The sequence below is a fragment of the Vitis riparia genome, chromosome 14 (genome assembly GCF_004353265.1).
Source record: "Vitis riparia cultivar Riparia Gloire de Montpellier isolate 1030 chromosome 14, EGFV_Vit.rip_1.0, whole genome shotgun sequence".
NCBI lineage: Eukaryota > Viridiplantae > Streptophyta > Magnoliopsida > Vitales > Vitaceae > Vitis > Vitis riparia.
The window spans coordinates 26338233-26354018 of NC_048444.1; the positions used below are offsets into that span (position 1 = coordinate 26338233).

Sequence of the window (15786 nt, forward strand, 5' to 3'; positions counted from 1 at the left end):
TATGGCTTTGGTTATGAATTTTTCAGTGGGAAATTTTGAATCATGTATTTTTTATTTTAAAAAATGAAAAACATTTCTCATTTTCTCATTGGAAATAAATTTATTTATTTTTGGATCAAATTCTCATCCAATATATTTTTTAACAATAATTTTTTGGAATCAAATTTAATAAAAAAAATTGTTTTAATTTGGGAATTTTGTTATAATTCATTAGTGGGCCAACCCGAATCCAGTTGGCTCAACTGGATTGTGGGTCCATTTTAAACTTTGCCAGCTGCAACTACAGTGAACGGCATGTGCGCACAAGCCTAACGTGCGCACCAAGCACCACCCACAAAAACGATAGTCAGAGAGAGGAACACCTTCAGGGCTTCAACCATGGCGGAGATTTCATCCGTCCACGACGGCGACGAGGGTTTTGGGGATTTCAAATTTGCCTCCTTCACAAATCCGACCGTCCATTTCAATCAGATCAACGGCACAGATTTCACCGACGATGAATGGGGCGATTTCGTCGTACACCCACTCTCCAATGTACTCTCCCACATTCAATCATCGTCCAACCCCTCCCAAACCGCAAAGCCCTTCGACCCTTTTGGTTTCTTCCCCAACGATTCAGCGAAGCCCTCCGAATCGGTGGTGAGCTGCGTGGACTCAGTGCCGACTCGATCTGAATCCGAGAAGAAACAGTGGGTTAAGCCTCAAGGTGCCTTGCCGTTATCGATCTTTGGGGAGGAGGAGGAGGAGAAGGAAGAGAAGGAATCTGATTCCTCCGAGCCCGCGAAGACTTTCGATCACAAACGAGTCGATTCTGCGAAGCACGGACCGAAGGTGGATCCGGTTGTTGGGATTAATGATATTCTTTCAAATTTGTACAGTCAGAATCAGCAGATCAAGGGTGAAAATGGGTCGCCTGCGGTCTCTAATGGGCGGAATTTGAACTCAAATTCGGATTCAAATGCGTTGCATGCGGATTTGGTTGATGGGGATGATGGTATTGATGATGATGATGGATGGGAATTCAAGGGTGCCGTCTCTGAAAATTCTAAGGTAATGTTTCAGTACTTGTTGTTTATGATGGGTTGTGCATAAGATTGGGGGGAAGAAAAAGTTATAAAATTTTGAATGTGAATTATTTTGCGGTTCCCCTTATGCAGAAAAACTGAGACAAATATATATATAATTTATGTAGTTTTTGCTTTCTTTATGCTTGGTTGGTGTCAAACGTGAGGGAGAGAAGAAATTAAATTTTGGGCATTAAGGTGCTTTATAGTTAACCCCTTGCTCGGTTGTGAAGAATGTTGAGGAGCAAAAGAACTGCAAATTTTGAATAAGGACGTTGGAGCTCAGCTTTTATAGTTCACCTTTTTTCCTTTATCTTTCTTTTCTGAGAAAAATGAGGAGCAAAAAAATTTCAAACTTCCAGCTTTCTGTTGTTTTGGTTTGGGAAAAAAAGGACCTACTGTGAGGTGAGCCAAATAGTTATGCTAGAGAAAACTGAATGGATGTTTTTGAATAATAAAACAAACTAATGTTAAAAATTTTGAAGTTCTTTTCTAGTCCTGCCATTTTCTCCGGAACCAAATGAAGCATTAGAAAAAATATGATTGTTTTTTTTTCCTGTTCATGTCAGGTACAAGTGGGTTCAGGATTATTAGGACTGGAAGTTGAGACAACAGCAAAGCAAGAAATGCAGGCGGGTATTGTTTAATTTTATATATTTGTATGTTGTTTGTGTTTTCATGATCAATTTGTATTGGAGAATTCAGTGTTGTGTGTGTATAATTATCCCTAAAAGAAATCAGTTGATCTATTAAGAATCTTGTTGCTACTTGTTTAGGGAGAGCATTTTGTCTGTAAAGCTGACATTTTCTTGGTTTAAATGTGATGGAAAAGGGCAGGAAAATCCTGATGGAGGCAAATACACATCTGGATTTTGCAATGCTTTGGATGGTTCTAGAGATTTCTTTGCTGCACCAAATGGGCTTTGGCAAGAAAGTTCTAATGGAGCCAAAGGCATGTCTGGTTTTCACAATGCTCCTGATAGCTCGGGTGATTTCTGTGCTGCTTCAAATGGGCTTTGGCAGGAAAATTCTGAGGGAGCCAAATATGCATCTGGGTTTCACCATGCTCCTCATAATTCTAGTAGTTTGTTTGATGCATCAAATGTGCTTTGGCAGGAATCTGAGGGAACCAAAAACACATCTGGGTTTCACAATGCTCCTGATAATTCTAGTGGTTTCTTTGATGCTTCAAATGGGTTTTGGCAAGAATCTAGGGGATCTGGGTTTCACATTGCCTCTGGTAATTCTAGGGATTTGTTTGATGCATCAAAAGGGCTTTGGCAGGAACCTGAGGGAGCCAAACACGTAAGTGGGTCTCACAATGGTCCAGATAGTTCTAGTGATTTCTTTGATGCATCAAATGAGCTTTGGCAGGAAAATCCTGAGGCATCAAAACAAGTATCTGGGCTTCACAATGCTCCAGATAATTCTGGTGTTTTATTTGCTGCATCGACTGAACTTTGGCAGGAAAATTCTGGAGGAGAAAATTACACATCTGGGTTTATCAATGCTCCAGATAGTTCAACTGATTTTTTTTCCATGTCAAATGGGCTTTGGCAGGAAAATGCTGAGGGAACCAAAGCCTCATCTGGGTTTCACAATGCTACAAATAGTTCTACTGATCCTTTTGCTGTGTCAAATGGACTTTCTTATGAACCTAGCAAATTGGATATTGGATTTGATTTCAAACCAACTCTTGGACAAAATGATACCATTGCAGATTCAAACTCTACAGGCAAGCTGATTGATAGTGAGAATGTGTTGAAGCCTTATCTGGGAGATGAAAATGTTGATCCTGATGAAAATTTTGGGGAATTTAAGGATGCGTTTTCTGAAACCGAGTTGATGTATGAGGTGAATTAGCAATTTGATTGGATTTGCTTCTCTTGATTAATTATGCATCAGTTTTTAGAAATGCTCTTATGTTCAAACTTTAATTTTGGTTATAGGAAGAGCAAAAGCTTGCTGGCATTTCTCATCCTGGGGTTCAAGTTCCCAAGTTTGATGGTGGAATCCAGGTGGGTGATTCAATTGATTTGCTTCTATATTGTTACAAGTTTATACATTGCACTTTATCAGATTCAAAATGTTCTACTTAGCATCCATAATGTATGCTATGTTAAAGATCAAAACGTGTAAAAGGTGGGATGATTTTCCCAGAAGAAATGCCTTTCTTTTGATCTTCAATGATAATCTGTTTCTGCTTTTATCACATGAATGCTTTTCCTTTACAACCACTACAGGTGGAACATAATAGGACACTCAGCCCAAGTAAAGGAAGCCTATCATAGTAATTTGTGATCAAAACCACAACTTCGTCTAGGGCATACGATAAGTTATAGAAAACCATGTCTTCTCACAGGTTCTGCCATGGTCTTACCATTATCCTTTTAATCCCTTTTGGCCTTGCACTTGTCCGCTCAGTGCCTCCAACTAAAATTGTGGAATTCCGTTTTGGTTACACGGTTACTTCTATCGCATAGTTGTCATCTTGCTGTGATCTGGAGCTGCATCTAATGTTTCACGAATTCCTTCATTTCAAACTCAATGCTGCTTATTTACTTGTTTTGTTTATTGAAGCTTGTGTGATTGCATATCAAACACATGTTTCCAGTAGTGTGGAATTCTGCACTGATTCTGTATTTTAAATATTCTGGGTGATCTTATCTAAGATGTTGAATTTTCTCTGACTGAAATAGTAAATAAGCCCTATGACCATGCATAAAATGTCAATCCACAATTACTTCATGCCTGATGGGTCCTTGACCTTCTTCCATGTACATGGTGATTCTTGCTTATGAATTGTTGGATTTGTTATTAGCAATTGTATTTCATTGATAAACTGAATTTTGCTACACTAGGTCAAGCTTTGAACCCCAATTTTTCTTCTTTTAGCTGTTTAACCATTTCACTGTCAACTTTCCAGGAAAATGAGGGAAAGCCAGTGAATCATAAAGGAGCTCTGCCCCTGTCTATGTTTAGCTATGGAGAACTGGAAACTGATGATTCTTTGAATCATCAAGATTTTTTGGCTTACAAGCCCAACTCCAATCAAGAAATGACACAACCCTTCAGGCTTCTATATATCTATTAATGATCTTATATCAAGTTTATACAACCAATCTGAGCCAAGCACATCTGTTGATTCTGCCCAAAAACCAAGTGAAAATGGGTTTAGTTTTGCTGAAACAGTGCTGGATTCTGATATAGTTAATGGTAGCGATGATTTTGATGACGATTCCTGGGAATTTAAGGATGCCTTTTCAGGAGCCAAAGCTGAAGATATGACTTCTGCTCATGGTGTTGATAATGCACATCAAAACTTTTCTACCAAAGTAGAGTTAAAGGATTATGTCGACTTCTATTTGAAATTGAAAGAGGAGTCATGCTTTGTTGCACTCTGCCATCTTGACAGTCTTAAGGTTGGTTCACCTCTTAATTTTTATGGATTTTCTCTGGCAGTATATCATTAAAGGGACTAAATTTGTGAAATATGCTTTTTATTAGAAAGCTAAAACTGATGCTGCCCTGTCTGGTGAAGATGTGAAAGCAGTGGCTCTTGACGAGGAGATCAAGGTTGGTATTTGAACAGCTCCTTTGATATTATTGTTATGTTTTTTTATAATCCTCTGTAGAATCCTCTGAGATCGGCACAAAAATGATGTTGCTAGTGTTGTTATTTCTAATAAATTTGTTTCTTTGTAAAATAAAACAAATTTTTGGGAAAGGACATGAGTAAATGGGCCATTGGTAGCATCACTACTTTTAGGAAGTTTGTTTCTTGTAAAGTTAAAGGGATCTGGGAAACATCAGAGACTGGATCTGTCTTCTGACTTCAGCCTCACTCCAATTTGTAATAATTTGAAATAAAATTCTCATTAGCCTTGCAGTAACCTTCGTAAGTAATAAGAAAATGTAGCCATTGCCATTGCTTTACAGTAGTTAATATCAGTCCCTTGTACACATGCATAACTTTTACTGCCTCTGTATTTGCACAATATTGTTGAATTACCTTTCTTTGCTTTCGCAAGTGGAATTATTATATATATTACTCCATATTTTCTATCTGACAATTTCCTGTTGTAGGAAGCCTGCAAGGAATTGTCCCAAGAGAATATGCTCCCCAAAGAAGTCAATCCTGAGAATGGTCCACCAAGAAATATTTGCCTTGATGGATTTCTTGAAGATCTGTGTGGACCAAAGTTTCAAGTGCTTGAGTCTGAATATCACTTATCAAGAAGACTATCATTGGTATGTGACATTCTCATTGATCTGTGATGAACTTCTTCACCATTAAATCTATTTATTATTCTTTGGCATGTCAATTTTCTGGCCAATTTTTATCATGGACCTATTTATGGCAGGTGAATAGAATAATTCTTCTTTTTTGTGAGAACTTAATGAACTACTTATTAAAGAAATAATACCTGCTGTCACTCTGTTCAAATTAGTGGTATATATATGCAATATTGATGTTCAGTTTGAGGAGCTTTTCCCCTGTTAACGTATGCTTTGCATGAAGTTGCACATACTGAATCTATGAAGACGATGAGTGTTAATAGGAAAAAGAGAGACATAGCTAATGCCTATATCTGCTGTCCGTAAATTCTATTTGAGTTTTATTTTGTTTTACTGTCTATTCTGTGATAATTATCTCATGCTTTTCAAGTGACCATGCGACACATCCTGCTGATACACATTTAGTGAATGGCTTATTGTGGATTAGACTTTGTAAGGTACATGGATACTTGTTTTGATGGTCACCAACATACTTGTTAGCATGCACAATATTTTTATGAGAAGTCAATGGTTTGGGTTTATCAGGATTCTTGGCTTGATACCACTTAACCACTTAATGTAAATTGTTTATTGTCATGAATAGGCAGAGAAGGATTTGAGGTCAGCAGTTGAACTCTTTAAACATGCTACATCAATACTAAAGATTCTCATGTTGGGATCGATGGACGAGGTGACCAACTATGTTTCCACATGGTCTAGAATGATCTCTGTTTGTGCTCAAGAGTTGAAACAGGGTGCCTTTATTTGGAAGCAATCATTGCAGAAGAATGTTCACAATCAAATACTATTTGAACCTCGAGGTATTGCATAGTTCTAGAATTACTATATTAATACTACAGTGTCTCAACTGTCAAATACAGATTTGACATTGCTACTGCTTCATTCTCCCCTTTGCTGCCGCCCCCCCACCCCCTCTTGGCAGCAGGAGGCAGGTCTTGAAAGCAATGTAAAACAAGGGCTACCTCATCTGTTAACTTTGATTTTGATTTTATTAACTTTGTGAATGAATGCAGGCCAGAAGTTTATTCTTGCCCTTGGAGAGATTTACAGAATAGTCAAAGTTCTTGGTGCCTCGGCCAGACTTTTCAAGCTATGGGTATTGTTAAGTTCTGCAAAAGTTGACATATTTGTTCTTTTGGAGGAATGTTCTACCATATGGTCAAGTTCAGGACTTGAAGACGCTCTCCACTGTATATGTGATCCAGTTGGTTTTGAATATGATGCGACTGTCCAGGCATTACTGGCATCCATCAAACATGTTCATGATCTTGATGTGCTCCCTCTTCAAAACCACATCTTTGCTCAACAAAAACCTATTTGTCAGCTGTCATTGCTAACACCAGAAATGGTGCCTGGTAAGTGGATCTCTGGAGAGTCTTCGAGTTAGACCAGATAAGAAAAATACCCACCCCTTTCATCTGTTTCAACAATCTTGGTGGGCAGATGATTCATGGCCAAAAATTCTCCCTCAGATTATGCTAACCACCCAATTAGATTTTGATTCTGGCATATGAATTTTTGACCTCTCAAATCATAATGAAATTTCAGAGGTCATAGAGGTTGACCCTTATTGAAATTAGAAATGTCAATTTTCTCACCTGGTCAAATTTGAAAAGAAATTTAAATTTGATATTCCATCTTTGGACCCATGGTGAAGAATGCAGTAGGTTAGACAGCTTCATTTAATGAGGTGAGAATTTTTGGCCTAGAAATTCTTTACTGGAATGTACCAGGACAGGAGAATCATTATGTTCAGGCTGCCTAAACCAGAAATGAAGCAGATAACAATCTCTAAACTTGTTTTAGAATATCCTGAAAAACCTTATGCAGATACCAAACTTGTCATCTAAGTTTCTGTTGTTTCTCCTGAACCAGGTATGAAAATGGTGGCTTGGAATGGGAATCACTACTTTCTGACACTAGCTAATTTGTGGGCAAATCTGATTAGTTCTGATCCTCCTAAGTTGCCAGACCTACAAACTGGGTGAGGGGAAGAATCATGCAGAAAAGTTTGGGAAGTACACACCTTTATAAGCTCTTCAGCGAAATCATGGAAAATGTTGGGAAGGTTTTGTTTAGAAACTGTGTGGCTGAGATTACAACACAATCCGATTCTTTTCCTCAAGCACAAGTCCTGTACAGGCATTCATCAAGGTTTCAAAACTGGAAGGTTCAGTCATGGGATGGGCAAGACCACAGAACGACAATTACAAACCCAGATGGCCACGCTGCAGCTCGGCTCTTTCAGGCAATGCATCCAATTCGATCCTTGTTTCTTCGTTTCGCATTCTTTCTGTGGGAGGTGTAGCATAGCATGGTGTGAATGAATGTACAGGTGTTGTATTATCGTCTGAATTTAGTCTTGTATGATGATTTGGAGCTGGGTGATTTGATATAAGCACCCATTTTATACATAGAACAGAACTATGAAAGAACAGAGGACATTCAATACACAGACCCTCTCCCCCCCACCCCTCCCCCTTGGCCCTTTTTCTGTTATTGGCTTTGCATATTCAGAGTTACAAAGAGAATAATGAGAAAGATTTTTTGGTTTGTTAATGTGTCCCCTGGTGAGAATTTGTAGAGTTCTTCAATGACCTTTTTCATTCTGATTTAGGATTCTGGAGATTTAGATTCAATTTATCAGTTTTTTGTCAGTGGGTTTCTTTTTCAGCAAAAATCCTCTTCAATTCCTGAATGCTTTGCATTACTTCTGCAGTGGATTGGTGAAAAGGAGAAAAATTTTCTTCTTTTCTATTTGTGTTTGAACATGGATGTTAGCTTCTCCCCATGAGCAGCATTGCGAGTTTATTTTGAAATTAATTGATTAAAAGGTATAAAAATATCTTATATTTATAAATCTAACATCTTCCATTTTTTTTTCTTGAGAAGTGAGTTGTTTTTTTACATAAATACCTTTCAACATATTGATTAGTTGCCTATGTGTTTTAAAGAAGGTTATTTTACAAGAGAAAAGTAAGACATTTTTGTTTAAAATGGTATCATTTTGGTTGAAAAAAGTTGAGAGTTAAATTACAAAATAAGGATGATTTCATTAGGGTTACAACTTGATAGGATTAATGACTAATCAACCCTAACCCAAATTAAAAAATAATTAATTTAAACTTAACTAAAAACTGAATTCTAATCGTCCCGTCCAACATTGTCCATCAAAAGGCACATGGATGTCCCTTCTCCCATGTAATGAGTGCCATTCCCACTCACTCGGTCTTGTTTGGGCTCGCCGAGGAACCCTCAAGCCCTCAAGCGAGCATGTTGCCTTAAAAAAGTATCAATGGCTAACATCACGGCTCACCATCGCTCGGTTGAAATGATACTTCAAGGCGCCCCATGCGGCTCGTCCACCACGGGTTTTGCTTGTTGCTCTAATGATTCATGATAACTTGACATATTGCATGACCACCGTGCCGACGACGCATCATTCAAATTTTTGCCCTATCAACTTTCAAGGTACTTAACTTGAATCCAATCCAACCACATGTTTCTAAGTTCAAGTTGAATTCAAGTTATTCAAGTTAGATTGGGTTGATCAAGTTGGTCGAATTACACTGAGTTGATCAAGTTATATATTTTAAAATTCATTTATAATTTTTTTAAAAAAATTTTTTTAATATATTTATATAAAAATTTAAATAGTAAATGAGGTAAAATTCAAGATAACAATAAAAGAATAAACATAAATTTATAAATGAATTTGATATATATTTGATTTTTTTTTTAAATGAATATTATTTTATAGAATAATATATATATATATATATATATATATATATATATATATAAAACATTAATTCAAATTCAGGTTAGAGTTGACGTTATTTAAACTTTAGTCTGAATTCAATCCAAATTAAATTTGGGTTGAAAAAACCTAATTTAAGTCCAACTCGAGTATTTAAAGTGATCGTTCAAATGTTAGGTTCGTCTAAGTGATATAGATCATATTTACCTACAATTTTTAAAATGAAAAAAGAAAATTCCGTGGGTCAAGACCTACCATGAAAACAATGAAAGAGTTCATCTGGGTCCATAGAATGTGAAATCAATCAAAAGGTGGAGAAAAGTTGGGTAAAATAAAAAGAATGATTATTTAGGGTTTAAAATATTTTGATTTGTGATCAAGTAAGGTTGACCAGTGTGAGTGTGAATCAGTCAAAACCCACCTTTAGAGTGGCTTGTAAGTCACTCTCCCAATCCACAATGTTTCAACTTTCTTTTGCCTTCCTCGTCACCCTCCATGGCCTACACTGCTCAAAGTTTTCGTTGTAAAGAAATAATTTTTTTTGTTAAATTCTTTAATAAAATTGGTGATGAGGTGGCAAACAGTGGGCCCATGTTAATGGATCTAATGGGCAGGAAAATTGGGTGCATATTTTTTAATTTTGGAAAATTGGTGATGAGATGGCATAGACCACTAGAATGGATTCAATGGGCAGAATATTGGGTGCGTATTTTTTAATTTTGTAAAATTGGTGATGAGGTGGCAAACTGAGGGCCCATTTGAATGGATCCAATGGGCAGGAATGTTGGGTGCGTGGATGCCCAGTTGGCTATAAGCTTAGAGTCTCAGCTAGGGTTTTGGGCTCAAAGGGAGGAAACCACATCACTGCTGCGTCGCCTTCTTCTTCATCATCGGCGCCTCCATTTTCATCTTCCTTATTCTAGAGAGAGAAGCTAGAGAGAGAAAGGGGAAGAAATGTTGGACATCAACCTCTTCAGAGAAGACAAGGGCCACAACCCTGAAATCATCCGCGAGTCCCAACGACGTCGTTACGCCAACGTTGAGCTCGTCGACGAAGTCATCCACCTCGACAAAGAATGGCGCCAGCGTAATCCTCTCCACTTGGATCTCCTTTCTTTTTTATTAATTTGCTTTTGGGTTTTCTGGATTCCTGTTTGTGTCCCTGGAAAATCAAGTTATTTCCCAGAAAAGCTAAAAAAAGATCAACTTGAATTGTGGAAACACATTTTTGTTTATTTATTTATTTTTGATTTGGTTGCTTAGGTCAATTCGAGTATGAGAATCTCCGTAAGGAGTTCAACAAGATCAACAAACAAGTTGCTAAGCTCAAAATTGTGAGTGTCTGCTTCTTTTTTCTTTTATCTTTTTGTCATTTTCAATGGGTGATTTTTTGGGGTTTATTAGTAGTATGAACTGAATTAAATTTTTCCTTGTGATTCCAATTATAGAAAATGTTCAATTTTTTTAGAATGATCTTCATCTGTTGTTAGGGGTTTAGATGTAAGCCTGATCAATTTCTGATCTTGGTCTGTACTTAGGGTTGGACTGGGCACATGGAATTAGTATTAGGTATTAGGTATTAGGCTGCTTTAATAATGGTTCTATGGAAATAAGCCCATAAATCAAAGACTGTAATGTAAATACGGTTCTAAGAAAGTTTGTTATTGAATTAAAACACTCATTTAACCTACAAATATGATATATCTACGGAAAATTTAACATTTCAGTGACACTGACACAGTATTGTCCTGTCCAATATGTCAATTGCCATATGTCTATGTATCCAACAAAGGAAAAGCAGAAAAGAAATTCTGGTTCATTGTGAGTGGCCTTAGAATCTTGTTGGACATGCATGCCAGAATCAGTACTCCATAGCCTTGATGTCCTGTGAAATCTTATTCTGCATGACCAAAGGCAATCTGACTAAAAAGCACCTTATCTATATTTTATAAAAGTTGTTATGTTGAATTTCCATGTTTTATGGTTTGATTATTGCAGTTTGTTTGTTGTGAAACTAAATTATTGAATTGGTTTGAAACAAGTCTGGTGAGGATGCAAGTGAAATGATCAAGAGCACAGATGAGAACAAGAGGTTAACTGCCAAAAAAGAAGCTGAAGTTCAGGAGGCTTTAGCAGCACTGAACTCAAAATTGGAAATAATTGGAAATCTTGTTCATGATTCAGTTCCAGTGAGCAACGATGAGGTATACAAATCGATAGATTTTAGTTCATTTTAAGCTATTAATTCTAATGCAAAATCTTTGTTTACTCTAACTTCTTTTTTATTTTATAAATTTTGGTAGGCAAATAATGCTGTTATTCGGTCATGGGGTGAGAAAAAAGTGGAGCCAAAACTAAAGAATCATGTTGAGCTTGTTGAACTTCTTGGAATTGCAGATTTGAAGAAAGGTATTAATTAAAGTCTCCATTCAATCTCACACATAATCTGAAGTTCTGTACTTGTATGCTGCCTCTAGCTCCTCACGGATGCATTCATTTGAAGTTGTATGTAACTTATTGATGATGCAAATACACTTGAAATTTGCAGGTGCTAATATAGCAGGGGGTAGAGGTTTCTACCTGAAAGGAGATGGTGTACGTCTTAATCAAGCCCTCATCAACTTTGGTCTTGATTTTTTGGAGAAAAGGGGATATACAGCATTGCAAACTCCATTCTTCATGAGAAAAGATATCATGGCAAAGTGTGCTCAATTAGCACAATTTGATGAAGAACTTTACAAGGTAACACTAACATATTATTAAAGAGATAATAACTAAAGTGGGACCATATAAATTTTATGACTATATTCCATATAAAGATACATCTTATGACTTACAAAGTAAGAAGCAGTTTGTTCTTTTACTTCACATTTCTGCTAGGGCTGCAAAATATTTTAGAGGCTTGTGAGCCCATCCATTAGAATTATTATAAAAGTGACCATATGTTGAGAAATTTACACAATGGTTTAGATTAGGTTTGTCAACATTGATGAGTTGAATGAAGATTGCTCTTTGTAGAAGGTATCTTGTACAACTAGTGAAGGTATCTTGAATATTATTATGTTTGTTCACCAAGCTCAAGCCAACTCCGCCTTAATCCCAATACCTTTGTGTTGGATCAAGCAGAAGGGAAGGGGAACCTTTAAAATGTCCTTTGCTTTGATTGTTTGGGTTGTAAGTATGGCTGGAATGGGATGGGTGGGATGTGGCCTTTTTACTGAATCATGTTTCTCCACCTGAACTGAATTTGAATTGTGGAGCAAATAAATGGTATTTTTCAGCTACATCAAGCAAATCCTTTCTTCTCAAGTACTGTTGCCTTGTGATTATGATTTCTTTAATTTCTGTTTTATTAAAACAAGAGTACTTGCACTAGTGCCTTATTCCAACTCTTCTTTTTAGATTAAAGAAAGATAACAGCACGCTTATATTGAAACTATTTTTCCCACTATAACGTGGGCCTGACTGATTTAGTTGGTGTTTAATAGGTAACTGGTGAGGGAGATGACAAATATCTGATTGCAACAGCCGAACAACCCCTCTGTGCTTATCATTTGGATGATTGGATACATCCTTCCCAGTTACCCTTAAGGTAAACCCACTTGTGAACCCTATTTGTCTCACAGTATCTACAAAAGAATGGGGGTTAATATTACATGTTTTCGCAGATATGCTGGATATTCATCTTGTTTTCGTAAAGAGGCTGGATCGCACGGTCGGGATACTTTGGGAATATTTCGAGTTCACCAGTTTGAGAAAGTGGAGCAGTTCTGCATTACCAGCCCAAATGGAAATGACTCTTGGGACATGCATGAGGAAATGATTAAAAACTCAGAGGACTTTTACAAGATGGTACAAGAATTCTTCATTTCCATCAGAACAAGATTTTTAGTTTGCCTTTTTTTCTTATGTTGCTTTATTTAACAAAAAAAGACAAACAACTATAATTAATTTTCTTCTGAATGTTCATGATTCGGTTTCTCTAGGGAACCTATAGGGGTAATTTGAATTGCTCTTAACCTCATACATGTCATGATTGATTAGGCAACCAGTTTTCACCATTTGTTCTCTATTTTTCTCTCCTAGTGAACAAAATTCAAAGATATATTTGGATAAATGAATGCAGAAGTTCTAAGCTGTACTGTTTCTGCCATTTTAGATGAAAGAAATGGATCTGCTCTTGTGATATGATGATTATTCCTTAGTGAAGAATGCCCTTTTTTCCGCCCTTGAATGTAACTCCATTTCCTCTATTACAGCTAAACATTCCCTATCAAGTTGTTGCCATTGTTTCTGGTGCCTTGAATGATGCAGCTGCAAAGAAGTATGATTTGGAAGGATGGTTCCCTGCATCCCAGACTTACAGAGAGCTGGTCTCGTGTTCAAATTGTACCGACTACCAGTCCAGAAGATTAGAAATTCGATATGGACAGAAAAAGGTTAGTCCTGTTTACTTGTTCTTATTAAAAATTTAATAAGCTGTACGCCATCGCATGCTGCCTCTATCAATAATAGAAGTGCCAGGCAAATAACAGTTGGATGCATAAGTTTTATATCGGAAAAGAATTGATAGGAATTATGGTAAGGTCAGTATAATATTTATCCAAAAGAAAAATGGTAAGGTCAGTATAATATCTCATATCTCTGAGGTGTCTTAACCAACCAAATTTCATCATCTATACCTATTTTGTTTCAATCATTCCTCTTTGATTTGCTTCTCTTGGTTCATTCAAGACAGCTCTTCTTTAATTGATCTTTGGCTACAGTGATTGTTTTAAACCCTTTTCCAAAATATTTTAAGTGATCCAAATAGGGATGAGGGGAAAATGAAAAGAAATGAAAGAAAATTTGCATTTGTTACATGGCACTTAGCAAAAAATGAAAATTTGTATAATAAGATATGTTATTGTCTCCAATTTGCATGATGCTTTATCTCCTTTATCTGTTAAAATCATACTTTGACGGCATGCTTGGCACTCCCAACTCCATGTATGGAGGAATCTCTATTTTCCAATTTTTTTATTGTGCTTGTAATTGTGTTTGGTTGCAGAGCAATGAGCAGATAAAGCAATATGTTCACTTGTTGAACTCTACCCTCACAGCAACTGAGAGGACCATCTGCTGCATCCTTGAGAACTACCAGAAGGAAGATGGTGTTGAGGTACCAGAGCCTTTGCGACCGTTCATGGGTGGAAAGACCTTCCTACCTTTCCAGACCAGCCCAGCAACAGAAGCCAAAGGGAAGAAATCCAAGGCCTAGATTCTCTCTTAAATTCACCATTACAACATTAGATTTAATGCCCCCCACTTTCACCTCCACCCAAAATGAACAATACAGTTGAAATCCTAAATTAATGGAGTCATGTGGACTTCAACAGTTGATTGATGTGTTGCTAAACTGTAACCCATATTTAAGGTCAATACTGTTGGAAAGGGGTAGGAATCAAAATAGTATTTTGCCACTCATTCATATGTATCTGGGTATGTGATTTTTTTTTCCTTTTATATTGTTGGAACTTTTCCATTTGAATGTTGTATTAAATGACAATCATTCATCATCTTGTGCCTTTAAGTATTCCAGTGTCAGCCATTTTTCTCTTAATACCAACCCCGTACAACATCTTATGACTGGTTCAAAACTGAGTACTTCCCACTTTGTTGTAGCCAGTCCATTGAACTTCCCCATAGAAGGAATAAGTCAGTCTGACCCAAAATTTGGGTATTAGTACTTCCCACATCTTATGCCTAGTTCAAAACTGAGTATTTTGACTCAAAAGAAAACAGAAAATCACTGTTACTTGGGTATTAGTGTTGTAGTTGGAACTATGCAAAATTTGGATTGATATGCCTCTGTTTGAACTTTGAGGAAATGCAAGCATCTGCAGATGAGAATAAAAGTGGCAGGAATCTATATCTACCTGTTATATAGAAAAGTTGTATGCATCTGCAGATAGAGAATATAAGTGGCAGGAATCTATCTTGCTGTTGTATGAAAAGTTGTATGGATGTCATGATTGAGGAGGTATGAGTTCCATTTTTTTCTTCTGTGTAAATTCCCTCTAAAACTCAATTATTAAGGCACGATCTCTGCATGGTAAACCAGGGAGTACTGACAGTGGTTTTTTTTGGCTTTTGGTTGTAAACATATGGGCCTACTAGTATGCATCAATGTAGCTATTATGAGAAACAAGAATGCTTAACACATGGATTCATTTCTAGAGGTCACACTCTGACAGGGTTTCCTAGATTTAAAGGTTTTGATAGAAAGCTACTGGTCTCCTACCTACTTCAGATGGAAGGATTGCATTATCAACATGTCAAGGCATCATCCAAGCATTGATATGAATGAATGTCGCTTTCCAGATTGCAACACTAACTTCATTTCTGTTGCTTCTGCTTGGGAACTTCATTCACTGACATGGATCCATCCAACAACATCAGGAAGAGTATCCATCCATTCATCCCATCAAGCGATAATTTTCATGAAAACCCGGATCGCTGCCCTCCTTAAGAGGGTAATGCACCTTGATGGTGAGCTTGATCATGCTTCACCACCAAAAACATGGAATTGGTCGAGGAGATCAATTTTGGTGGATAGAGTTGGAGGCTTGTCAAGACAAGAAGTGTCCTAACACCAAGGGCAGGTTGGGTTGAGTAGATGTC

General features: G+C 37.0%; 2 protein-coding genes across 2 annotated transcripts; both read left to right on the forward strand.

The window, feature by feature from the left end:
- The first annotated feature begins 378 nt into the window (after positions 1–378).
- Positions 379–7922, forward strand: LOC117930599. The gene is made up of 11 exons (XM_034851233.1): positions 379–1050; positions 1634–1700; positions 1897–2918; positions 3014–3082; positions 3991–4110; positions 4154–4486; positions 4572–4640; positions 5151–5315; positions 5947–6163; positions 6377–6718; positions 7239–7922. The coding sequence occupies exons 1-11, from the start codon at positions 379–381 to the stop codon at positions 7349–7351; spliced, it is 3189 nt and encodes a 1062-aa protein (XP_034707124.1). The 3' UTR covers positions 7352–7922.
- A 2039-nt stretch (positions 7923–9961) lies between these two features.
- LOC117931185 (serine--tRNA ligase) lies at positions 9962–14695 on the forward strand. Its single transcript, XM_034852098.1, has 9 exons — positions 9962–10210; positions 10387–10457; positions 11166–11327; positions 11427–11532; positions 11672–11865; positions 12612–12715; positions 12792–12975; positions 13383–13562; positions 14174–14695. The coding sequence occupies exons 1-9, from the start codon at positions 10078–10080 to the stop codon at positions 14381–14383; spliced, it is 1344 nt and encodes a 447-aa protein (XP_034707989.1). The 5' UTR covers positions 9962–10077; the 3' UTR covers positions 14384–14695.
- The last annotated feature ends 1091 nt before the right edge of the window (positions 14696–15786 follow it).

Excerpts from the sequence above, each read along its gene's own strand:
- LOC117930599 (XM_034851233.1), top strand. The coding sequence starts at position 379 with ATGGCGGAGATTTCATCCGTCCACGACGGCGACGAGGGTTTTGGGGAT. Across the intron at positions 2,919-3,013 it reads AAACCGAGTTGATGTATGAG|GAAGAGCAAAAGCTTGCTGG; the intron begins GTGAATTAGCAA and ends TTTTGGTTATAG. Across the intron at positions 5,316-5,946 it reads TATCAAGAAGACTATCATTG|GCAGAGAAGGATTTGAGGTC; the intron begins GTATGTGACATT and ends TGTCATGAATAG.
- LOC117931185 (XM_034852098.1), top strand. The coding sequence starts at position 10,078 with ATGTTGGACATCAACCTCTTCAGAGAAGACAAGGGCCACAACCCTGAA. Across the intron at positions 12,716-12,791 it reads CCTTCCCAGTTACCCTTAAG|ATATGCTGGATATTCATCTT; the intron begins GTAAACCCACTT and ends ATGTTTTCGCAG. Across the intron at positions 12,976-13,382 it reads CAGAGGACTTTTACAAGATG|CTAAACATTCCCTATCAAGT; the intron begins GTACAAGAATTC and ends CCTCTATTACAG.